This window comes from Penicillium roqueforti, assembly GCF_015533775.1.
Source record: "Penicillium roqueforti strain LCP96 04111 chromosome Unknown scaffold_07, whole genome shotgun sequence".
Lineage (NCBI taxonomy): Eukaryota > Fungi > Ascomycota > Eurotiomycetes > Eurotiales > Aspergillaceae > Penicillium > Penicillium roqueforti.
In genome coordinates, this window is record NW_024067571.1 from 565,030 (window position 1) to 590,252 (window position 25,223).

Sequence of the window (25,223 nt, forward strand, 5' to 3'; positions counted from 1 at the left end):
GTGCCGGACATATCGTGCTCCATGCTCCGGTGGTGTTCAAATTCAGATGAGGGGGGTATAGAGTGAGAAAAAGAGAAAGAAAAGAGCTCAAGAAGAATGCAAATCATAATGACGAGAAATAGAAAAGAGAATGTGAAATATAGATAAGAAGTGAAATGAAACTAGCTGCTCAACAGCTTGTACCAAAAAACCCAAATCATAAACAAAGACCATGTATCTCCAAAAGACAAGAGAAACAGTCCAGCAAATACCAAAACAGATTTAACCAGAAGGAAAATTCCAGCCGGGTGTAAACCCAGGATAATACGCCGGGTCATGCTGGAAATTGTAGTCACCCATCATCTCCACCGAGAGATTCCCAAGATGGTGCGGATGCGAATGAGACTCAGCCATGAGACCGGACGGTAGCCTCGACAGCACGGGCTTGACATCATGTTGGGGGGTGCCGGGATCGCAGCATCCATCCAAGACATACGGGAACGGCGGCTCGAGGTGCGCATGTTGCGGAATATGTGGTAGACCTGAAGGCCCAGAGGGCAGACCAATATGCGCAATATCAGCGCCCATGTCCGGTGCACTCATGGACGACCGTTGCTGCATCACCATCAAGTCGTGGTACCCTGCGTCTGGGTAGCTGTAGCTCGTCTGGTGAACGGGCTGGGGATCCCACTGCCAGCTTGTGGTGGTGGGGGTGCGGTTAGGGACGGAGACTGGTGTGGGAATTGCGGTAGGGCGAGAGATGGGTGAGGGCTCTGGGGGTGTTGCTGGCTCTGGCGAGGGCTCTGCTGTGACGCTGCATTCGGTGGATGTTGATAGCAGTCGTAGGTAGCGCAGATCCTCTGAGTCCTCGTCTGGCTCGTCGGCGTTTTCTTCGGCTTGTTTGATTAGCCCCAGACGGTCGAGGATTGCATGTGTTAGGGGGTGTCCGTCTGGGGCTTCGGCGAGGGGATCGCCTGGGAAGCCTTCGTTGTTGACGCAGAATTTATAGAGCTTCTGAAGGGCCTTTACCACTAGGGAATGGTGGGATTCGAGCATTTCGACGAATCTGTGCATGGTTTGTCTATGAGCTTGAGGAAATGTCTGGCTTGAGATTCTCTGCATGTACTCACCCTCGAGAGTATACTTTGGTCTGAGTGGCCTTTCTTTCGCGGAATAGACAAGGGTGGTTGTATACCGAGCAGCGATTGCAAGGCTGCTTCCCATCACACTAACAAGATTAGGCAAATCAAGGTCTCCTGGTGTATTGACATACCTTGGTCTTCTTCACGCGACAGCGATCACAGGCTTTCAAAACATGCTTACGCTTGACCCGGAAGACGCGTTGGTCCCGCTTGTCCTCAGTCCGGGCCCGATGCTCCAGCTCCGACAACGAAGCCACCGCAGCAAAGCCATCAATGCTATGCGGGAAACCCTTGGGGCGAAGCTTTGGCTGCCACGACATGGATTGTATCATATTGGAAACTCCACCGGAAACCAAGCAAGGGAGGTAGATATTGCAATGCAAGAGGAAGGGTGGAGAAAGAAAGAAGAAGAAAGAGCAAGATCTCAAGATTGAGAAGAGAGGGAGAGAGAGCTTTGACCCAAATAAAAAAGAAAAACAGAGAAAAAGAAAAGAATCGAGCAGGTGGGGTGGATGATAATGAAACCGGCATTCAGCCGCCAGCGCCAAAGGTTGATATCATGATTATCAAAGGTGCAGAGACGTCGTCCCCCGCATCAGCAGCTAAGCCGTGACGTGGAGAGACTGTTCAAAGCGTTCGAGGGTGACGAGGGTGGTGACATGTGGTTTGAATCCCAGGGCAAGCAGGTAGACCGTAGACATTTAGGCGACTGCTTAGGATACCCAGAGACCAGTACAATGACACAGTCCCAGCCGTGAGTCCGTGAGATTTGATCCCAGTCATTGGGCAGGAAACGACAGAGAGAGGTAACGTTCCTTGTCACACGATATTTTCCCCTCGAAGGCTGACACTGCACGTCAGAGAGAGATCCCCAACACACGTGCCTGGAGAATGAGAAAGGCCAACTCCGAGTCATTTGCGATGAGAAGAAAGATCCAATCAATTACCTAGTCAATCTGCAGCTATGGAGGGGTCAATGCGAGATAAAAAGAAGTCGGTGAAAAAAAGCATCGGACATATAGACATCCTTGCCAGCTGCACCGAAACGTGGTACAACATGATATGCCAGAATATGCCAATATGCGAACATGATAGCGACAATCAACTGTTAGGCTCTCAGCCTCCGAAAGAAAAAGAGTTAAAGAGGCTGATGGACAAGGAAGAGTATTTCTGATACAAAGCGGGGTGATATTCCCCTGATTATGTATCCGATTAGGGCTGTTCTGTCTTGATGCCTCTATCTTCGTACAATATTACCCTGGTACTGCCTGCATTCTCGCACAGAATCAAGTGTGCAATGATCAGATCCAGCCCTAATCTGAACAGTTGTCTAGGCTAGATCTTTGCATTGATCTCTCGTTTGTACGGTGGCAGTGTAATGTGTGAGGTATACTAAGTATACATACCAGGCAGCACAGTGCTCAGCTCGAGCTGCAATACCATACAGGGTATCACTGATCTACAAAGTACATCTGTACTCTCTCTTCCTTTCCCTCATCCCTCATATCAAGCAGATAAATATCAATCCTGAATCCCCGGTTTGCCGGTTGTCTAGACCATGGAGTGCAATGAAATCAATGGACCTGTATAGACCTGTGCAATGTGTAAGAAAGGTTTGTTGGGTACTCTATACATGGACTATCTCAAGGTCTCTCAGCTGTGACAAGACAGGGAACAGGGGACAAGGGAAAGGGACAAGGACAAGACACGGACACACACAGCACAGTGTGATTCTTTCCTCCCCGATCCATAGAAACAAGATAATCTATTCTGCGTAAATTGGCCACAGTGTGTACAAGAATGGAACAACTATTGACTGCTGTATGTTGTATGCATATTTTCAAAAGCAAAAAAGCAGACAAACCTCGCCCTATCGAAGAGCTTATGGGCACCTGCATCAAACATGCAGACTCGTTCACCGACAGATTCAAATTTCAAGTTAGAGACCACGAGGCCATACGATTTCTCTGGTTTAGCCTTGGCAAATGGAAAATGGGGGGTGAAAAAAGCAAAACAAGGGTAAAAGCAGGGGAATATGCAGTATGCAATATGTAATATCCCTCTATATGTTCCATGTAATGTTCCATATAGGAAGGAGATCTAAAAAAAGCCCTCATTTTTGGGGAAACAGTTGGAGGATTCGAAGCCTGAACATCCTCGGATGTCAGATTTGCCAACCAATTGTAATTTATCATCCCCAAATTGCTTCGAACAAAGGGGGAGGGGAAAAAGAAAAAAGAGGAAAAAAAAACGAAAGTGACGGGGATAATCACCAAATTAGCCCGTAGAGCCAATAAGCACCCCAATAAGCCACAACACAGCCCGGGAATGGACCAGTCAGAACAATCACCGATAGATCAGCAGATGCAAAAGCAACGGAATAATCAGGACTCGCGCACCCGACAACAAGAGATTGTTTGCTTTCGACCGGAGCCTGATTTCTCTCCTCTCACACCCCCGGTCCGTCGGGGAGCAATATGCTCGCTTCACCCCTGGCAAGCAAATCAAAGCTCTCCTCGCTGCTCGCCGTCCCAGGCGGACTAGGAGAGTGATCTGGCGGTAATGGATACAGGCTCTTCTCCATATCCAGCGCATCAAAAGGTTGTCGCTGAGCCTGAGCCTGCCATCGGCGATCCCCTACCCATTCGACGCCATCGCCGACGCCATTAATGTCTACCCTGCGACGTTCGTGCTCGCGCTCGAGGAGGGGCAGCCGCTCGCCTGCAGGTGCTGCGCTTGCCTGCCCGAGTTCCAGGGGCAGGTGACGCCGATGCCATTCGCCCACGAACATCCCGTCAGCATCGACCTCCGAACGCACTTTAATCCACGACTCCATGTCTGACCCGTACGAGGCGCCCAGCTCGTGTGAGTTTGTGTGGAAGTTCTTCGCCCAGTGTGGCTTCCCACCCATCTCTCGCATCAGCCATTCGAAGGCTTCGTAGTAGCGTTCTTTACACGGCGGGTCGCGGAGGTAGGGACGATAAAGCGTTGCGTTGAGGTAGAGCGTCGGGCCGTCGTGACACGTCGGGTCCAGGAATGGGCGGGGCTTGGTGTTCAGCGAGGTGTCCGAGACTCGCACTTCGACCGGACAGTGCACGTACAGTCCCTTGGATGAGAAGGGGATGCGCGCGGTCTCCATGTCGCCGTGCAGCCAGGCGGAAAGCCTACCGATGGCCTCGGGACCCTTTTCCAGCGGGAGAGCCCATTCGTTAACAAACTGCGAATACAGACAGTTCATCAACAATCCCTCGCGCGCGGGCTCAACGGCCTCGGTGACGACCGACCCGGCCCGGAAGCCGTACTGCATACCAAAGACAAACCATTCGACCCACGGCAGGATGCGCGGGACGTACAAGGACAGCGCGAGGAGGTTATGGTAGATGTGGTAGCCGATCGAGTCGCCGTAGAAGGTTTTCGGCGGAGCGCGCAGCGGGAGGTCGGTTTTATCAGCACGCCAGACAACAGCGCCTTTCTCATAAGGCATCCACCACACGCGCACAAACTCACGCGATGTCCACAGACCCATCGACCATTCATCCATCACGCGAGCGAGCGAATACCGCTCCTGGCGCCAAGCGATCTTGAACGTGGGCGCCGCCTTGAAGGTGACCTCGACGACGATCCCAAGCGCCCCGAGCGATACCAGCCCCGCGCGAAACAGGTCTGGGTTGTTTGTCGGGCTGCAGCGGACGTGCTGGCCATTGGCGAGTACCAGGCCGAGCGAGTCGATGCATTCTGACACCAGGCCGTGGCGAAGGGAGCTGCCGTGGGTGCCAGTGGCGATGACGCCTGCTATGGACTGGCTGTCGATGCTGCCGAGGTTCTCGAGTGTCAAGCCATGTTTGTCCAGTTCTCTTCCCAGCGCGTGCAATCGTATCCCCGCTTCGACGGTTACCGAGCCGGTTGACGGGTCAACGTGGAGGATGCGATTGAAGTCGTCGAGGTTGACGAGCCAGGACGAGGTGCAGGTCAGATCGGAGGGCGAGTGGCCGCTGCCGACTGTTACGATGCGGCGACGACAGCGACGGGCGAGAGTCACTAGCTGTTGGATCTCTGGAATGGTTTGTGGACGAATGTACAACTCCGGGCGCGAAAAGAATGTCTTGGCCCATGTGTGATGCAAATGATCGGTCGATGCGCGGAAGGGTAGCGCGGGGTCGAGCTTCGAGAGCTCGCGAAGGATGGAGGGGTCCATGACTCGAATATTTACATTGCCATGAGGAAGAGTAGCATGTAAGAATGGAGAAATTATTCACAAGTCCGATCGAACGATCGAAAGATCGAGGATGGCGACATTCCAGATCGGATGATTTTTTTTTTTATCTCCGATCGGTTTTCCGTTCCCGTCCATAACCATTGCATCCATGGATTATCTTGAATATCCTAAATTGCCCGAGGATTCAGATGTTTATGTTTTAATTTCTGTGTTGTATATGTAATCTCAAAAGATAAGAAAAGCCTAGGTAATAGGCAGCCTCGGTATGAAACTTGAATTGCTAAAAATGCCTAAATACACCATCAAATGCGAAATCCCCCTATCTACATCCCAACAGTCCCCAGATGCTCCAGTTCCCTCTATGGCGCAAATATGGCACAAGTACACAGGACTCCGAAATGCTCTGTAAAGCCTGTACAAACCGAAATATGCACAAATTCAAAGCAGAAGCCCCCCCAAAAATCAGATAAAAAACGCAAGATATCACTCAATTCTCCTCTGGTGATCGAATCGCCTCGATAACAACATCCAGAGAGAACACGAAAGGCGCATGCTGGGCACGTGGGTTCCATTTGCGGAATGCGCTTTGGCAGCGGTCGGGGATGCCGCCGAGGGCCACGTAACTCTTGGGGATGAATGGTCGGTCCTGGAGGGATGTGGCAAGAATACCATATTCATGCGCGAAGACCACCGCCGAGGCGAAATCGGCAGACTTCTGTGAGGCTTGCTCGCCAACAATACTGTGAGGGAATTAGCATCAGTCGAGTGGAGGGCATTGTCGTACGGTGGTACTTACACGTAGATCTCAAAGAAGGTGTCCAGAACGTAAACATCTTTCTCGACAATGTCTCGGTAGCAGAATGGCTCTATTTCTTGAACGCAATCGTTGGCATTAACCACTGGTGCACCTGCGCCCGGACGGCGGATATTCCAGAAACGAGTTGGCGGGTTCACTTCGTGGTCGACGCGGAGGAGACGCATGCCGAAGTGGTTGTACTTCGGCTTGAGCTTCCAGTAATCCTGGCACATGTGCGGTGCGGCCTCCCTGGGCCCTGCGAAGACATCGAAGAAATCGTCGGGTTCTTCACCCTCGGTGACTTCTTCAAACTCTCCGGTCAGACCTAGGTCCATGCCGATAAGTCGGGCTGCACCGGTCTCTTCAGGGCCACTACCTTTGCCCTTCCATAGGTAGAGCTTGCCAAACGGAGCAGAGACAACGTAAGGGAAACCAGAGCAGAGATTGCGCAGCGAGTAATCCACTTCATCGAAGGTCATCTCGCCCAAGTGTTTCCGGCCACAAAGCATGTAAAGAGCCGATGAATTGTGGCGGGAGCTGGATCCCCGACGCGTGATCATAATGCCACCAAGCGCTTGGATGAACCGCCTGGGCTCATTGCCTTGTCGAATGATTTGCAACTTGGAGCTATTTTCACGAGCGACTTTGCGTGCAAACGGCTGTTCATTATCCACCGAGGCGTCGGGGACATCGTCTCCACGCCAAAGGTATACTTCCGAAACGTTGCCTCGTTCGGTCTCGAATGTATGCACGCAGAGATACATGCTGCCTTGGTATAGAATGTACTCCAGGTGGGAAGGAAGTTCCTGACGCCTCCCATCACCTGTGAGCTCCCAGATATGTAGCTTCACGGTCCTGATCTTAACATCATCCGGCTTACGCATTACCATCAGCTGGGGATCAATGTCCATGCGGTTTCGAGCGTTAGGGATTGTCTTGAAGAAGCCCGCAATTACCTCACGTGCCTCACTAGCTTGCGCCACTAGTGATGGAGCGGACATCTTTCTTGAAAGTCTGCGCGGATTGGGTGGCTTATGGAGCATAACATCATCGTCTTTAGGAGGTACTGGCGGGGAGGGATGGCTCAAGGGCCGTGAGACGGAACTGCGTGATGACTCGACGGTAACATCGGGGATGCTCTTCTCCTGACTCATAGGTGATTCTATTTGGTTCACTTTCTGGCTTGTTAGGAGAGCGTACGGTGATGAGGACGTAAACCGGTTTTGCTGGCCCCATTGTGTCTTTGTCGTTACAGGCAAGGGGGAGACGGGAGAATCAAACTTCGGCGGGACGGGTGGTCCGCTAGATGGACTCACCTCTCCAGGGCTTTCGGGTTCCCTGGGTGTCGCCTCAAGATTGGCGGAGGGAAACATGTCGAAATTCGTTGTTAGGGAAGGGGTCTGGAGAGCGCGCTGGAAATTACTTTCGGGTGTGGGCGTATCGCGTTCAAGGGTATCCTGGGGAGGAGTGTTTACCTCCGGAAATTGCTCGGTGACTGCGCTGTCTGCACGGGGGGTTTTGATGTCAGGAACTGGGTCTTCATCAGACTGCGACAGGTACTCCGAATCGATGTCCAAGGACTCAACAGGGATTGTAGGAGTCTCTGGCGGGGTGGCTTCATAGGAAATAGCACCAACCTCCTTAATAGCATTCCGAGCGGGCGGGGTCGAGACATCAATTGTCTGGGGAAGTCGTCTCTTCGGGCCTCTGGCACGACCCTTTGTGACGTGCGTGAGAGGCGCAGATGGCGAGGCAGGGTTACTCGGCGCTGAGACAGGGGTTGCCAGTTGCTTCTTCGGTCCGTCACCGGCAGGCGCGCCACGAGAAAGTAGGCCAGCTAGCGCAGGGTTGATTCGGCCCGCCAATTTGCTTTTAGGTGCTAGAGTTGGAGTCGCAGTAGCCTCTGCAACAGGTGCCGGTGGCCATTGACGAACTGGGCGGAGTGTCCTGACTGAGGGTTCCTGCATCTTCACTATGCTAGGCTCAATTGGTGCAACGGCTTTTGGGGTTTCCTCCTGTTTCACTGAAGATACCACCTCGGGGGTTTGCTTGTAGTCGCTCGCCGCGGGGATTGTCTCCCCTGGCTCATCGCTGGGATCATCGGCAGGGAACGGTGAGAACGGCTGTGATTGTTGAGATGTACGCGAGGAACTGGTGTCTTTCAAGGGCCAGCCCGGCTCATCATTAGCAGGGAATGGCGACAACGGTTGTTGTTCCCGAGAAGCTCGCGATGAAACTATTCCCTTGAAAGATGAATTCGGGGACGACAATGGTTTGTCCGAAGCACGAGAAGCAAAGCTTTTAGCGGGAGATGTCGGCTCATCATCGGCAGCATATGGCGACAATGGTTCTTGTTCCTGAGAAGCTCGCGATGAACCGATGCCTTTGATAGATGACTTCGGGGACGACAATGGTCTGTCCTGCGAAATTCGAGAAGCAAAGCTTTTAGTAGGCGATACCGGCTCACCCACAAGTGGCTGCTTGATGCTGTTTGCCCGGGTCATATTTTGTCGCATAGCAATTGCTTCTGGTACGAACTCAGTCTGTCTTGGTGGCGCATCCTGCTCTCCAGCTGTATTCCGTCTGATGGAGCCCCCGCCGGCTTTCATTTCATCTTTGCGCACCACAAGGCTCTTCCTAAATTCATCAACTCGCTCGGTCTTCTTTGGTCCGCCGGTGTTATTCAGCGCAGCTTTGCCTAGTAGGATATTGCCCTTGAGCGCATCAGGGGGAACGTAGCTGCGAGGTTCAGTCTTTTTGAGGCGTCCAAATACATTTTTAAATTCTGGTTCTTTGTCCTCTCCGTTGTCTTTGACGACTTCTCGTTTCCGCAGGTTTGCTCGGAAGTCCAGCACGGGAGACTGTGGCTTCACCATGGGTGAAATGGGCACCCGCGAAGAAGTAGAGATGGAAAAGTTTGGTTTGGGGCTCAAAGAGTCGGGAGGGTCCCTGCGAGTGGGAGTAGATTGAGGCTCGGACTCTTCAGATGCAGGTAGTTCTTGCGACTCATTCTCAGTTTCAGCGGGAGAAGCAGACTTGGGTTCCTCCGTTGGTGCATCGCTTGACAGGGCATTGAGAGGTTCCTCGACAGGCGATGGAGAAGCTGGGGTTTCCTCTTCTGTTTGTCCAGCGTCAGGGCCACCGAGAACTGACGGAGATTGTGGAACTATCTCCTTCGATTTGCCATCGGGGGTTCCAGGGATTGAGGAACCAGAGATACTGTGTTTCTTGGATGAAAACTCCGACGGAGATTCAGGAACGGTAGCAATGCTTCCAGAAACTGAGTGACCAGAGACACTGGGCCTCTTGAGTGGGAATTCCGAGGGAGGATCTGAGATGGAATTCCTATGAAGTGATGAACCCGCACTGAGGGGCTTCTTGAGAGGGAATCCCAAGGGAGACTCGGGTACTGCATCTCTGAGCTTGCCTTCGGGGCTTCCACTGACTGACCCTCCAGGGGTGCCGGATTTCTTGAAAGGAAATTCCGAAGGAGGATCTGAGACGGAGTTTCTGTGAAGTGATGAACCCGCACTGAGGGGCTTTTTCAAGGGGAATCCCAAGGGAGACTCGGGTGCTGCATCTTTGAGCTTGCCTTCAGGGCTTCCGCTAACTGACCCTCCAGCGGTACCGGACTTCTTGAAAGGGAATTCCGAGGGAGGATCTGAGACGGAGTTCCTGTGAAGAGATGAGCCTGAGACACCAACTTTCTTCAGAGGAAATCCTATTGGAGACTCAGGATCCTTGATAGGGGTCGTAGGAACCGATGGACCAGGGATACCAATCTTCTTCAGAGGGAATCCTATTGGAGACTCTGGAACACCATCTTTGATAGGGCTTGTTGGAAGCGATGGAACAGAGAGCCCAGGCAGTTTTGTATGAGTTCCTGGCGGAGGTGTTCGCATCAAACCGAGAGGGGTGACTTCCTTGAAATTGTTGACTCGTCCCAAATCCACGCTACCTTTCGACTGTCGGTCTTTGGCCCAGTTGGGCTGCGAGGGGGGTCTGCTGGTTTGTCGTGGTAGCTCGGGTCGGTTGAGGGCACTCTCCAACCAAGAAGCCTTGTTGGGGCTCCAGCGCCTGGGGTCCATTGTTTTCGAGACAAACGGACTTTGAGATTCACTGCCTTCTGCGGTGGCAGAGCTAGCAGAGCGAGAGTGACCAGGTCGGAATGATTTTCCTGGGCTGTCAAAATTCACAGTGTCTTTATCCGCTGTGGTTGGTCGTTCGGGTGTCTCGGTGGCTGCCTCGCTGTGGCTGGAGCCTGGTCTTTGTAGGAGAGTTGTAGAGTCACGGTTGATTCGTCCAAGAGTTGGAGGGGTCATTTCACTCAAACTTGGACCAGCCACACTGCTGCGGTTTGACACAATGGAATTTGACCGCCCAAGCCCCTGTGGAGTTTGTGCACTCCACCTTTTTGACACACTATCTGATCTTCTCATCATAGCACTCTGAACAAAGCCTCCCAGGCCCTTGGTGGGTGAGGTCGACCGTGTTCGCTCTGGTGACATCCGCCGCTGGGTAGGAGACGGCGACATGGACTCCTCCAACGAGGAATCATTCTGTCGAGGCTCGAGCTTCGTAGTCTCTGACAGGTGCACTGGCGACCCCAGTCCAGTGGCTGAAACCGACGATACAGAGAAGCGATGGCTCATGTTGCTATCACGAGAACCAGTCCTCGGGGGCGACGGTGATGTCTCTTCTACTGCTTCCTGTTGATCTAGTTCGGGATTTGGGTCTTCAACCACCTCGGGCTCTTGATGCTCCACAATCACGTCTGTTTGGCTATCCATCTGTTCCTCTTTCTCGCTGTGTGCTACCGATTCAGCCCCGCGGTCCGGTGATGGAGGGAGCACAGGGGCATCCTTCCCGGGCTGCGGGAATCCGAATTGGAGTTGAGACAGTGTATTCTCATCCGATGCCGTAGACAAATTTCTCAGGTGGCTTGCACGAGTTGGGGAGCGAGTTGGGGATGTTGAAGCGGGTGACATGCCGAAGTCCCGTGAGGAGGGGCGTTGCTGCCATGACAAAGTCCCTGCGCGGTTGCGAGACATGGGTAGTCGTGTCCGCGAGGGAGAATCCAATCCGAGATCCAATCCGAGATCCGGGATTGATCCCCGCCGCTTGTCGGCATCGGAGGGCTCCATGTCTTGACTCGAATCCACGCTCGGGATCGGTGGCTCGGGTCCTGGGGTTTGCGGTGTTTTCAGTGTTGGCTCAAGGAGTTCCGGAGGGTCGATCGACCGGGTGCTGATAGATGAAGTGCTCAGTCGTGCGATATTGAGGGTGGATGAATCGTCGGTGAGGGCGAGTGATCGTGCACGCTCTGTTTTTTGAGTCATCCAGATATCAGCACATTGTTGACCTGCAGCAGATGCCGTGACAGTGCAGAAATTGCGTGCATCAAGGGAAGGAGTATATACCAGCTCTCCGGGCTTGCCTTTCCTTCCGGCCCTGCAGGATCTCCTCCTCTAGTTTCTTGGTCCGCTCGTCGTCTTCCTTGTCACGGCGGTCGCCTAGTTCCCGGATGCGCTCAAGGAAATCATTGACATCCTCGGAACTCTCGGTGGGAGCAGCCATGATGTAAGACTCTCGGCGTTCATGCACGCCTCCTCAAACGAAACAAATGAGGGGGGAAGAGTTGTAGGGTGGAAGAAGGGCTGTGTTCTCCGCCCTGTTTAAATTAAATCGGGACTGGCGATGATCAACCAATTCATTGGCTCACACATCACTTTTTCATGGATCTTTTTAATCTATTTATCCTGCTGTTTTGCTACAATCCTATTATTTTTTCTAGACTATAGACATGGATAGATGCGTCTATACCGACCAAACCTGAATCCGTCACACATAGGAGTTTGTTTACTCCCATTATTTATGTGGAGCGATTGGGCCCCGCAGTTTTCTCTTTCCATGGCTTTTCCCTCGTTTTTCCCTGGTTCTTTTGGTTTTCTTCTTTTCAGGGGTTAAAGGGATAGGTTGGGTCACGGTTGGGTCACGGTTGGGTCATATGTGGCTATTTTGGTATGGTTATATATATCAGTTTGTGCCTTGCATAACGTTAGGTTGTACTCCGCGCTCCGTACAGAATCCATGAAAGGAGACACTTGTTACTTTTCAACTCTTGTCTTTCTATTCTTTGACTCTAGCCTATCAGATATGGGCAGCCTGGTTCTTTTACAATTTAACATGTACTAGGCTATTTCTTTAGAACATAAAATGCACCGCATTGGAGATTTTTAGAATACGACCGAACGTTAGTTCAGATATAACAGGGGAAACAACACGGGTTGGCCAGATATATGAATAGATCGATCTAAAAACTTAATAAGATCACTTAAAATAACTATTAAATATCTTATTAGCGTGGATATCAAGAGGAAACACGCCGATTTCCCCTGTTCACTAGTAAAGGAACAGTCGGTCCTTGGCATCTTGTACCACCCATTCTAGACCTTCATTCAAATTCATGCCCGTCATTGCACTGCATGGCAAGATAGTCCACTTGTGTGTTTTGATTGAATCCAATTTGAGACGCTGCAGAGACATTAGCCTCCGGCAAACGGCATGAAATTCAAAGGAGGAATTTAGACCTACTTCTCGAACCTCCTGCTCGCCCATGCAATGTTCCACATCTGTCTTATTCAAGAACACCAATAGACTAGCTCCCGTAAGGCGCTGGTAGAATGGGTTCAGTTGACACTCTTAAGATTTGCGGGTTGGGGGTGGAAACGTCATCCGTACCTCTTCAAGAAGCAGACCCGAGAGCTCCTGTCGACAATCGTCAACCCGGAGTCGATCTGTGGCATCGACAACCCATACTAGCGTGTCGGTCTTTTCAAAATAGTTTTTCCAGTATGATCGGAGGGTTTTTTGTCCTCCAACATCCCCTAGTGTTGTCAGTACGCAGTCCCCACCAGAGACCCGGTAAGCTCACATATGTTGAGTTTGTATCTGCGGCGAGTTAGCAGAGCTCGCGATATTAACAAGATCGAAATTACCCCATAAAGTCAATTGTCTTGATGATAAATCCTAGAGTCGGGCTAACCGTCGTAACATCCTCTTTCATAATTCGCTTGACGATGGTCGTCTTGCCGGCATTATCAAGACCCCTGCAATCATTAGCATCTCGGCCTGAACGACCCGATCAGAGTTCATACAGCATCAATATCCGCATTTCTTTATCCTTTAAGCGGGCTTTCCGAAGTATGGACAACATGGCTGCGAAAATATACCGCAGGGTATTTTTTTGAGAGAGTTGGAAAGGGAAAAATCTTGCCAGGCTCAAGATGGGGTTTGACGTGTTTATGGATCGGCCGATATTATGTTCCTTCCCGTTACTACAAAGTGACTTTATATTTAAATACATTTATCTGAATATCATGCTGGTGTATTTCCCCCTATATTTGATGGTTTCAATAGGCACTGTATTGGACCTGCGTCTTGACGTGTTGGGGACCAGCTACACGCTAAACAGGTATTCTCGGTAACCATTGGTAAAGACCGCTTTTAAGGGATGTTGGATTTGATGCGAGACCGCCACATATCAGTAGCGAATACTTTAGGTATGTCTACCGTAATTGGTATGATACCCCCAAGTTGTATATCACATGGTTCATAACCATTGTATGTCTTTTTTGGTGTCCTTTGTACTAGTTTTTAAAGAATCTTGACATGGAAGGCAAGTTGATACGATTGTAGAGGTCTTGTATACTACCTGGCAATCTACCTCTAGGGCTACGTTTCCTAATCACGTCATTGACCGTCATGCTTCCAAGATTGCCATATATTTCATCGCTCCCATCAGTTTCAACAACCAACTACGGATTTATAATTGCTTCGCTTCGCTCCGCAATCATCATGGCGGAAGATATCTTAAGAAATGAAGGCCTTCCTGCTACAACACCAAGATACAGGTATCAAGATGCAGAGCAATGTGTTAGATGCCTTGAACTTGAATCAAAGCGTTATAGGAAAGGCCAGTCATCATATATTATATTTGATCACGTAGATAGGCGTGCCTTCCGGGAAGATTTCGACAATAAGTCTGCAGACAGGCTACTTCAAAAAGCATTCTTGAGTTATTACTTCTCCTCCCAGACTCTTATCCTCAGGGTGACGGTTTCTTCTATACACGAGACCTCATGGGGTACTTTCCTTGAGATATTCGCTTCTTGGCATAGGGCCCAGGAGAGTCGTCTGGTACCCGGCGGGAGTGTCGAGGGGACCACAAGGGCGAAGAAACCAAGTTGTACCTGGAGGCCTCAAGGTTACCCACCTAACAGAGATGTAAAATGGCCAACGGTGGTTGTGGAGGCAGGGTGGTCTGAAACACTCAAGAAATTGAAGGAAGATGCTTCGTTCTGGTTCCATGAGTCAAACCAGCAAGTCCAAGTCATGTTGACTATAAGAACTACTGAGAGGGGGACTATCACCATTGAGAAATGGGCAGTCGAAGGGAATTCCGTCAAGTCCGTTCAAAAGATGTGGATCGTTCGAAACCGAAATCACGATTCTGAGGACCACCAAATTTCGGGATCAATCCAAATTCCATTCCAGGAATGTTACCTCCGCGCGAAGAGGAACAGCGAAACAGATTTCGTCATGTCACACAGCGACATGCTTGATATTGCCCAAAGTGTCTGGCATTTCATGGACGAGCTGCCGTAATAACCACCCCCTCCCTCCTTCCTCTCCCTCACTCTCCTTCTTCGCCTATTCCACTCTCATCCTCCCATCTTCATCTCTCCGCCTGCCTCTCCGTCTGCCTCTCCGCCTTTCATCACTTCAATCATTTATTCTTCTCAGTCAGCATATTCGCAATACAGAACGTGCTCTGCAGTCTCGTGACTACAGTACATCCCATTACTCAGGTATGCTTGTTACCGAACATTTTATGTCGCACTCTTTGAGTAACAAACACAATGCCACCCCCAGGTGACACACGTGCCGAACAAACCAAAGAAGCGGTATGAGTGATGTTCTAGAATCCCGGCTGACTCAACATCTACCAGAAACTCTTATTCATATCGATATGGCAGAGGAGGTTGAAATATCTATGCCATTCCGGGATAGAAATGCTGCCTCTCGGAAGTCGCCTGAGAAACCCAACAAGCCAAAATCGACAGTGCTCTCAAATTCCTCTAGTTCAGCTATGCTTGAGGCTTTTGAATCCATGGATGAGACGGGGAGAAACAAGCTGATACAGAGCTTAGACAATCTGAGCTGGGCACAGACTTGGGATTTGTCCAAACAGTTTGACAAACGCAGGAGAAAGAAAATGCCTGTGCAGCAGCCTCTCTTCGGCATGGACAACGACAGTCACTCTTGCCCTGAGATGCTTCCCGCAGCGAGGGATGGACCTGGGGCCGATATGAGCAGCAGTGTCTATAAGTTGCTCGCAAAGCCCAGGAATGCCGAAGGTATTCAGGAACCTGAGCCATGGGCAGCTGACCCACCCGAGTTCATTCCTAATGATGAACTTGGAGGAATCGAAAAGAAGGCCAAATCGTCCAACAATGTGGACATTCGGACCCAGCGTAATGTCCGGCAGAAAATTCAAGCCAAGGCATACGGAAAATCTCGCCGTATCTTCCCAATTGTCCAGGATGGAATCCTCACGCTCACATCAGAATGCAACGAAGCTGTTTACGAGCCTGATCGAACTCTTCCTGATGACTGCACTTGGGACACCCAAGAAGCAGATAATCAATGGCGAGAACTCAGACACAGGATTTCATCGTTTGATCTTCCTAACGCGAGTGTCAGAGAGCAGTTTCGCAGCTGGTGGGACCAGCTTCCGGCAGGAAGTCGGGTTGATATCTTTCATGTTGCCTTCTTTGACGGAACCGCGATCCCCGATGGGCAGCATTCTATGATTCTGTCTGACATCAAGCATATCCCCACCCCCAGGAACATGAAAGACGAGCAGACACGCCTTCATTGGCACGAGACATCGGAAGGCTATGTCTACAACCTGGGGAAGGTCAACCAAAGACGAATAAAGAAAGAGCAGGAACAACAAGAGCACCTGCGTCGCACTGCGGCTCACCGCGCCTGGCTAGCACTACCACCAGATTCAAAAGTCGTTCCACCCGGCATCTACCTGCGCCCCGCAGAGCAGTATGATACTTCTTCTATCCTTGAAATCATGAAGTGGTATGCACAAAACTCAGCTTTGGGTAGCAAACTCCAATCTATGGAGGCGAATGAGTTTGAGGAGCTTCTTCAATTTTGCCGGGATAACAATCTCCCCTTCGTTGTGGCTGCCCGACGTCCGCCGGTGCGCTTGTGCCGCAACCAGATTGACCCTGTGGTTGGCTACGCCTATGTCGAATTCCATCGGCACGGCAATAGTGCTGAGAAGCACATGGGTGAACTGCATGTCTTCGTCCAAAAGGGCAACAAGAATCAGCACATCGGACGGGCACTGGTCGATATGGTCCTCTCTTGCTTTGATGGGACCTATAAGCAAAGCACCGATTATGAGTTTGACCAAACCGGCACAGTGCAGTATGGTGCGGGCTATGGCCACCCCTTCACATCAATGGTTTGCGCCATTGCAACGTCTGCGGAAGCTGAGGAGAATGCCTGGATCAAGAAGTGGTTGGAGAGGGACTTTGGCTTCAAGGACAAGGGCGTACTCGAGAATGCGAGAGTGGAGCGTGGCAATGGGTGGGTCTCATCTTGTGTTTTCACTTTCAGCTTGGTGCATTTACTGACGCCTATTCTTAGTTTCGACCTTACTTACATGGCCCGTCGCCTCAAGGCCACATATGTGACCAATAACCGACCCCAGACTCAAGCCCAGCCCCAGGATAGTGCTACCCATGTGATACTTAACTACCTCTGATGAGCCTGCGAATGAACGAGAACATGGACGGAGATCATCTTCGGGAAATCTGGCGACAGGGAGAGAACGACAGTCTGGAAGGAAAAGAGAAACAGAAACAGAAACAGAAACAGAAAAATCGGAAAAGAAAATGAGATAAATGAGAGACAGATGAATCTGTGTCTAGAATCTATTGGATGTCTCACCAAAAAAAGATCGATGTGGAAGGGCATACGGGGGGAATAATGAGAAAGGGAGGAATGCCTATTTAGGTAGCAGTTGATTGAGACAGTACGCCTTTATTGATTCTTTCTTTCTTAATAGCCTTGTAGTAATGGGATAGAACATCAACCAGGCAGCCGTGGAGTAGAGCCGTTGACAATCATCTCAAAGCGGTTGATTATGTCATCGGAAATTTTCTTGTCACCGCCCGGGGAACTTTTTTTTTGCATGTTGATCCATTTCTTCTCGGCGAGATTGAGTTGCTTGCACAGTGTTTGGGGGTCTAGAATTTTCTATTAAGTCTGTTTGAGAGAGTGTGGAAGGCATCCAGCTACCAAAACTTCACTGGAATTTGCGCCAGCCCCCAAAATGGCTCCTCAATCGGCGAAGCGGAGTTCCGCCAAAGACGATGATTTCGTATTCACGCTTTCCGACGACGAGAACGAACCCCCTGTCGAAGAAGAAGATGACGACAACGAGATGCAAGACGATAATGCGCCGGCAACAGATAACAAAAAGCGCAAGCGCGAGGTCGAAGCAGTCAAGCCAAAGAACAAGAAGCAGAAGCAGCAGGAAAAGCTGCAATTGAAAAACTCCAAGAAGAACAAGAAGAATGCCGAGCCCGCAGCTGAACCCGAGTCTGAAGAGGAAGACGATGATGCGGCAGCAGATGCAACAGAAGACGACGGCGTCTTAAACCCCGAGTTCGAGTTCGATGTTGGCGGTGTCGCGAACCAGGGTGTCACTGAAGGCTTCGATGGTTGGGGTATTGATGACAACGAGAAGAAGCGTTCCGGCGACAAGAAAGCTGTCGATATTGACGATATCATTGAGCGGAGGCAGGCCAAGAAGGATGAGGCTGCTGCTAAGAAACAGAAAAAGAACGCTGTCGAGAAGGAAGAGAGCGCCAGCGCATCTGAAGACGATGCTGCATCGGGCGACGAAATGCCTGTTGACTTCAACGACGATGAGCTCATGGCTGACGACGCCTTCGGCATGGGTGCGGATGGCGAGGATGAGAGTGATGCTGAGGGCCCCGAGCCTGGCTCTGGGGACGAAGGCGAGGAGGACGACGAGGACAAGGATGATAATGAGGATTCCGATGACGATGCTGCATCTGATAACGACTCTGTCGCCACACCCGTCGGTCACCCCGACGACATGGGCTCAGACCGAGAGTCCGATGTAGAGAGCGAGGTGGACGAGGAGGAAGCAGAGAAGCGCAAAGCGTTCTTTGCCCCCGAAGAAAAGGTCGACACCAAGGCCAACATGGCCAAGATGACTTTCCAAGAATTCAATCTTTCCCGTCCCATCCTTCGAGGTCTTGCCGCAGTTGGATTTACAGACCCGACTCCTATCCAACGCAAGGCGATTCCCGTTGCTCTATTGGGCAAGGATATCGTCGGTAGTGCGGTGACTGGTTCAGGAAAGACCGCTGCCTTCATTGTTCCCATCCTCGAACGTCTCCTCTTCCGTCCCCGCAAGGTTCCTACAAGTCGTGTTGTGATTCTGATGCCCACTCGTGAGTTGGCTGTTCAATGTTACAATGTTTCCGTCAAACTGGCCACCTTCACAGACGTCACATTCTGTCAATTGGTTGGTGGTTTCAGTCTTCGCGAGCAGGAGAATGTGCTCAAAAAGCGCCCCGATGTCATCATTGCCACTCCCGGTCGTTTCATTGATCACATGCGCAACTCGCCCAGTTTCACAGTCGATACCCTGGAGATTTTGGTTCTTGATGAGGCAGATCGTATGCTTGAGGATGGTTTCGCCGATGAGTTGAACGAGATTCTCACCACGATTCCCAAATCTCGCCAGACTATGCTCTTCTCCGCGACGATGACAGACTCAATTGACAAACTTATTCGTGTTGGTATGAACCGCCCAATGCGCTTGATGGTTGATGCCAAGAAGCACACTGTATCCACCCTTATTCAAGAGTTCGTGCGTCTCCGTCCCGGACGGGAGGACAAGCGTCTCGGTTACCTTCTGTACCTGTGCAAAGAGGCCTACTCAAAGCGCGTTATTATCTTCTTCCGACAGAAGAAAGAAGCTCACCGCGTCCGTATCATTTTCGGCCTATTGGGCTTGAAGGCAGCAGAACTACACGGTAGTCTGAGCCAAGAACAGGTATGTAACAACAACTCTTGTCCTATATCTACAGCACCACTAACCTCCCATGCAGCGTATCAAATCCGTCGAAAACTTCCGAGATGGCAAGGTTGCCTTCCTTCTCGCCACCGACGTTGCATCTCGTGGTCTCGATATCAAGGGTGTTGAGACCGTCATTAACTACGAGGCTCCCCAGAGCCATGAGATCTACCTGCATCGTGTTGGACGTACAGCCCGTGCCGGCCGCTCCGGTCGTGCGTGCACGATTGCTGCCGAGCCCGACCGCAAGGTCGTCAAGCTTGCCGTCCGCGCAGGCAAGGCCCAAGGCGCCAAGATCGTCAGTCGTGTGGTCGAGCAAGCTGTTGCCGACAGCTGGGCGCAAAAGGCCGAGGATATGGCCGACGAGGTTGCCGAGATCTTGCAAGAGGAGAAGACCGAGAAGCAGTTCTCTCAAGCGGAGATGCAATTCACCAAGGGCGAGAACCTCATGAAGCACGGAAACGAGATCATGTCGCGGCCGAAGCGGACATGGTTCGAGACCGAGAAGGACAAGAAGGTTTCTCGCAAGCTGGGTGCCGTCGAATTGAACGGTCCCAATACCAAGAGAAGCAATGTCAAGCTTAGCAATAAGGACAAGAAGCGTCTTGACGATGCGCAGATGAGACACGATGGTAATATCGGGTGGAAAAAGGGCAAGGGTGATGCTGAGTCTGCTAAGGATCCCAAGAAGGGCAAGGGTAAGGGCAAGCCAGGTTTCAAGAAAGGGAAGAAATAAGGGATGTATGAATCGTGTGTACAATTGAATACCATGCAAATAGCATTTGATATATAATTGCCTTGGCTATTAAGTGTACAAGTACAACATAACTACCACATACTACCTAAGGCTAGGGTATATAAAAATAACCTCCCGTGGAGCCCAGATGCCTCCTCATCTCCAAATGCTCCACCAATCAAAGTCTTCTACCCCAATTTATGTCAAATCTCATTTTCTAAAAAGGCTATCCCCGCGCCCCACGTAGGGGCCCAAAGTCTTCTCTCCTGTTTTCATTTTGACCTTTTGAGGGGTATTTATCCACGAGTTGGGAGTTTAAAACGCCAAATCGGGAATGGCAGAGCCTTCCAAACCCCGTCTCCCCCGGAAGAGCGCCTTCTCATGCGAGGCCTGTCGTAAACGCAAGGTACGTGCGGATCCTCTCGGACGAAACCCGAGATTTCCGAGCTAACTACTCGCCAGGTTAAATGTAACGGCGCTAGTCCGTCGTGTTCGCGATGCGCCGCGCGTAGCGAGCAGTGTGTGTATAGCTTGTGAGTCGATCCCTTCCTCTTTATTCTATTCCTTTGCCGCGTCGCAGTCGCTGACACTCTTGTCTCTCTCATAGAGCCCCGACTTTATCTTACACAAAACAGCTTGAGGCTAGGGTTGCGCAGTTGGAGGATGCTTTATCGAAGAGTCGTGAGGGAGAAGAGGTGCGGAAGACCAGATCGCCGTCGTCGGCTGAGTCCAGCTCGAGCGGACCAAGGATAAAGATCGATCCCGATGCTGAAGATCTCACCCGGGCATTTGAGGGTCTCAATGTGGAAAATGACGGTCGCGTCTCATTTCACGGGCCGACTAGTTTGTTCCAGCTACCCAGTGGGCTGGTGAGTGGAACGACGCCGACTTCACATTACACGGAGGAACTGGAGGGGCGCAAAGAGCGGCTTGTTAATAGCGCATGGCGAGAGAGGGCATTCGAGCAAATGGCTGCTATGCCGGTATGGGTCCTGGTGGATTATATTGTTCAAGGGATGCATATGCTGATACAGTCCTGCAGGAGCCTTTCCAGTATCTTCTCGACTCGCATTGGTGCTGGATCCAGCCGCTGTGGAATTTTGTCTACCGTCCTGCATTTACACGTCTGTTCGACCTTGTCATTTCAGACAACCTATGACACTAACCTCCCCAAATAGGTGATATGAAAATCAATGGAGCTTATTACTCGGACGTTTTATTGAATGCCATTCTTTCGCACTCGGTACGCTGGTGCAAAGCGGAGCCTCAGGTCGGCCCGCTGCTGGACTCCTATGACGGCGGTGCACAATTCTCCCATCGCGCATTGACTGGGGTATTCGGCTCCCTCAAAGTTGGTTATGCGGGCATCCCTAGCATTCAGACATTACTCCTTCTCAGTGCCCAGGAATGCGGCCGTGGAAATCGGACGCAAGCTTGGCTATACAGTGGCATGGCCTTCCGGCTGCTGGACGACTTGGGTATCTCTATCGACAGCCGGAAATATTCAGGATCTGCCCATTTGAGTGATGAGGATATTGAAATCCGGAACCGTCTATTTTGGAGTTGTTATTTCTGGGATAAGGTTGTTTCATTGTACTTCGGCCGGGCCCCGACGATGCAGCACTCTCGCGTTAGTCCGCCACGCATGATTCTCGATGACACCGCTGAGATCGAAATATGGACACCTCATGGGGTTAGCTTCACTGATGGTGCTCACTATCCGCCGACGCAGGCGCATTCAACGTCATGTTTCATGAAGATGTGCGGTCTGGCGGAAATCTTGAATCAGATTCTAATCCACATATACGACCCAATCCGCCAAAGTACGGACTCGGAGTTCTTTGACTGTGTTCAGGAGCAAGCCAAGAATCTGAATGACTGGTGGGATGAGCTTCCGGACTACTTGAAATTGGCAGTGGTAGATCTTCCTCCATACTCACCACCGAGCCATATCGTGATTTTGAAGTATGTACCCAATCCTGCGTGAATTAGAATACAGTGCTAACTCAGCCCTTTCTAGCTGTCTATATCATACTATTAACATCCTTCTCCACCGCCCAATCCTCTGCTCTCGGGAGCTGGTTAAAGCCCGCCCCGAGGCGTACGACTCGAACCATCTTGTACAGTGCATGGCATCAGCAACATCAATCCTATCTCTCTTCGATCTATACCGCCGCACATTCGGCGACAGCCACGTCGTTCTCTCTCTCGCATACAGCATCTATACAGCCGCATCGATTTTCCTGCTCGAGATCCAAGCCCTGAAGTACGCCGCACCGGGAACCCTAGACAAACTCAAGTTCTGCATTTTCGCCCTTGAGAGAGTCAAAGTCGCCAACCCCGTTATCACAACAGCGCTCAGCCTCATCTCCCTGGAGCTCCAAAAACTCCAAATCAACATCCACGGACTAATCCCCACTCCCATTCCTGAGACTAAACAAGAACACCCCCAACATCACCAATCCCCACATCAACATCCCCACCACCCTCAGCACAGTCAATCCCCCTCAGCAGGCAGCAACCAATCCCGCCATGTCTCTCCAGGCCATCGTCACCACCAGTCGCAAGCATCGATAGCCACGCAAGTCCAAAACACCGACCCTGAAAACCCGCCCGTGATGGGAGCCTACAATACCTTTCAGCACCCAGGATCAGGTTTCGACATCCCGAACATGGGCGAAATGCCCCAGCTGCCGCCTATGCACTTGCTGGGCGGGATGCCAAATGCCGGAATGACGATGAATGACCCCGGGTCCTACGAAATTACGCCTGAGGTATATGAGGCATTCTCGTATGCGCAGCCAATCACGACGAATATGACGCCTGTCTTTGATCAGGGCTGGGGCTGATCTTCTATGATCTTGTATAGCATTACTCGACTTTTGTTCTCGTGATTCCCAAATACACACACAATATAGTACCCTGCTAAAAGATCAATCCGAGATAGATATATCACGTCAGCAGCCAATGAGGATAATTGAATGTATTCCAAAGTGTCAATCGGTGTAGGCAATATTGCACTGCATTATAAGTCTTGCAACTTTTTCTTGATATCCAAAACAGAGCATATATATGTCAATGGGATGCCAGGGAAATAACGAAAAAGACCCTCACAAGGCCGAACCGGCAGACTTAACGACACAACCGTCCTTCGATGAAACATTCTCCAGCGTATCAGTCGGCGAAGCAAGATCCCACTCCCTCGGCTTAGCCCGCCAGCGTAGATACCATGGCCCGTCAAACAAATCCCCCATCCGCTCAATTGGCACACCCTTCGTCTCAGGCATCCAAACACCAAGAATGATGAGCCCAGAAAAGCAAATAAGTGCCCAGAAGAGATAAGCACCCCAGACGTGCAGCGAGACGAACATATTCGGCGTGACTCGTACAACGGCAAACTGGAAGAACCAGTGCAGCGCCATGCTAATCGCGTAACTGACGTTGCGGATGCGCGTTGGGAAGATCTCCGTACCGTACAGGTAAGGCACCGTGCATAGGCCGATAGACCAGCCGACGGCGTAGACGAAGACCGAGGCGACGGCTGCGTTGGAGGCGGCTTTGTTGTCTTCCGAGCCTGGGCGCAGGCCCATGTATATACCCATGTAGATGTGTGCGCACAGCTGCAGGCTTAGTCCGGCGAGGGTGCAGCGGCGTCGACCAATGAGGTCGATTAGACCCCATGTGAAAGCCATTGTGAAGATTAGTTTGACTATCCCGTATGCGCCGGAGGAGACAAGGGACGTTGAGTCGCCTTCTAGGCCGGCGTACTGTTTCGTATATATTAGCGGTTTGTTGCCTGGTATAGCTGATGATTGCTTGTTGAAATTGACGTACCTGGAATATGCTCGTTACGTAGTATGTGATGCCGTTCCCGCCGGTCCACTGAGCAATAGTTTGCATGGTCATTAGCAGCCAGAAGCGCTGTCTGTAATTCGGATTCATCTGTGTCTCCTTGAAGATAGCCCAATGGGAGACATATGCTAAGTCTGTCTGTCGCTCTCGCTCTCGTGCATCAATAGTTGCGAACTCCTTTGTGATTTCGGGATCATCGATATCCCTACCCCGTAGCCGTGCCAGAACCTCCAGCCCTTTCTGATGAAGCTGTTTCGAGACAAGATACCGAGGAGTCTCAGGGCAAAGGTACGACAGACCATATGCGATACCGACAGGGATTAAAGGAACAGCCTGAACGAGGCGGTATTGAGTTCGCGCGGTGGCCATATGGACCCTGGCACCATAGTTGATAAAGAATCCTGCAAGAAAGCGCAGCGAATCAGATTGGGAGCCGGATATGTATACAATGTAGGATGTATAGAGGGTCAAAGCTTACCCATAGCCAGAAAGGCCAGTAGGAATACCATGTATAACCCCACCACCAGACCTCTCGTCTTAGCAGGGGCTATTTCGGTTAAATATAGTGGTGCAGTTACCGTTAGAGCGCCCGCGCCCAACCCGCCCCATATGCGACTAAACAAGAGCAGTCCATATATACCGGATGCGAATACCTGGATCAATGTCCCCGTTGCCCACACGACGCATGCTAAGCGCCACGCCACCAAGCGCCCAAGTCGATCATTGAGATCAAGGACTAACAGCGCACCAAGTGCTGCACCTAGCACGTTGAAGGAGGAGATGTTCGCTTTTCGATTTGCTAGCTCGGTATCATCGAACCCCGGGTGTTTAGCGAGGTCGTAGTCGGACTTGAAGGAGGGGAGGGAGACACTGGCGCTATAGCCACCTTCGTCATAGCCTGTCGGGGATAATGCGCAATCAGCAAATGTCTACCAGTATATTATCGCAAATCATTGTCCGATAAGCCAGTCTAGTGGTGGGGGCAGGGAAGGGTCTTCATACCTTTCGGGATCCCGCCGCAGGCAATGACAGCAATCACCAGGGCGTAATAGGGATTGGTCGACCATTTTAACGTCCATCGCATTGCCCTTAAATTGTATAAGCGAGCTGTGGGGGCGTATTCGATAAATCCGGGGAGCAAATGAAGTGTTATCTGGGAGTGGACATGAGAGGAAGACCGGGAGCTCGGCATCCGAGCTAAATAGAACTTCGGCCAACGTCCGTACTTTGTCCTTCACCCCTCTTTTACAAGGATTAGGACACTAATTACCTGATAATTGATATTCTGCATATTGTCTAAC

The 25,223-nt window shown here is 51.1% G+C and overlaps 8 protein-coding genes across 8 annotated transcripts; 3 read left to right on the plus strand and 5 right to left on the minus strand.

Moving 5' to 3' along the window:
- Positions 1-261: 261 nt before the first annotated feature.
- On the minus strand, positions 262-1,453 carry LCP9604111_4023 (Zn(II)2Cys6 transcription factor domain-containing protein; the record flags this gene model as incomplete). Its single annotated transcript, XM_039071677.1, has 3 exons — positions 262-1,045; positions 1,110-1,207; positions 1,253-1,453. The coding sequence occupies 3 exons, from the start codon at positions 1,451-1,453 to the stop codon at positions 262-264; spliced, it is 1,083 nt and encodes a 360-aa protein (XP_038930107.1).
- A 2,117-nt stretch (positions 1,454-3,570) lies between these two features.
- On the minus strand, positions 3,571-5,316 carry LCP9604111_4024 (D-arabinono-1,4-lactone oxidase; the record flags this gene model as incomplete). Its single annotated transcript, XM_039071678.1, has 1 exon — positions 3,571-5,316. One exon carries the CDS (start codon positions 5,314-5,316, stop codon positions 3,571-3,573), a length of 1,746 nt encoding a protein of 581 aa, XP_038930108.1.
- Positions 5,317-5,824: 508 nt separating this feature from the next.
- LCP9604111_4025 (putative gelsolin repeat protein) lies at positions 5,825-11,710 on the minus strand (the record flags this gene model as incomplete). The annotated part of the gene is made up of 3 exons (XM_039071679.1): positions 5,825-6,077; positions 6,134-11,495; positions 11,554-11,710. The coding sequence occupies 3 exons, from the start codon at positions 11,708-11,710 to the stop codon at positions 5,825-5,827; spliced, it is 5,772 nt and encodes a 1,923-aa protein (XP_038930109.1).
- An 825-nt stretch (positions 11,711-12,535) lies between these two features.
- On the minus strand, positions 12,536-13,349 carry LCP9604111_4026 (uncharacterized protein; the record flags this gene model as incomplete). The annotated part of the gene is made up of 6 exons (XM_039071680.1): positions 12,536-12,667; positions 12,728-12,808; positions 12,875-13,020; positions 13,068-13,084; positions 13,132-13,242; positions 13,291-13,349. 6 exons carry the CDS (start codon positions 13,347-13,349, stop codon positions 12,536-12,538), a joined length of 546 nt encoding a protein of 181 aa, XP_038930110.1.
- A 1,178-nt stretch (positions 13,350-14,527) lies between these two features.
- Positions 14,528-16,982, plus strand: LCP9604111_4027 (GNAT family N-acetyltransferase; the record flags this gene model as incomplete). Its single annotated transcript, XM_039071681.1, has 4 exons — positions 14,528-14,796; positions 14,939-15,003; positions 15,145-16,804; positions 16,865-16,982. 4 exons carry the CDS (start codon positions 14,528-14,530, stop codon positions 16,980-16,982), a joined length of 2,112 nt encoding a protein of 703 aa, XP_038930111.1.
- A 570-nt stretch (positions 16,983-17,552) lies between these two features.
- drs1 (putative ATP-dependent RNA helicase DRS1) lies at positions 17,553-20,070 on the plus strand (the record flags this gene model as incomplete). The annotated part of the gene is made up of 2 exons (XM_039071682.1): positions 17,553-19,313; positions 19,369-20,070. 2 exons carry the CDS (start codon positions 17,553-17,555, stop codon positions 20,068-20,070), a joined length of 2,463 nt encoding a protein of 820 aa, XP_038930112.1.
- A 334-nt stretch (positions 20,071-20,404) lies between these two features.
- On the plus strand, positions 20,405-22,919 carry LCP9604111_4029 (putative C6 transcription factor; the record flags this gene model as incomplete). Its single annotated transcript, XM_039071683.1, has 6 exons — positions 20,405-20,476; positions 20,533-20,603; positions 20,678-21,053; positions 21,113-21,194; positions 21,249-22,035; positions 22,091-22,919. The coding sequence occupies 6 exons, from the start codon at positions 20,405-20,407 to the stop codon at positions 22,917-22,919; spliced, it is 2,217 nt and encodes a 738-aa protein (XP_038930113.1).
- Positions 22,920-23,180: 261 nt separating this feature from the next.
- On the minus strand, positions 23,181-25,006 carry LCP9604111_4030 (uncharacterized protein; the record flags this gene model as incomplete). The annotated part of the gene is made up of 4 exons (XM_039071685.1): positions 23,181-23,837; positions 23,905-24,323; positions 24,401-24,820; positions 24,925-25,006. The coding sequence occupies 4 exons, from the start codon at positions 25,004-25,006 to the stop codon at positions 23,181-23,183; spliced, it is 1,578 nt and encodes a 525-aa protein (XP_038930114.1).
- Positions 25,007-25,223: the final 217 nt, after the last annotated feature.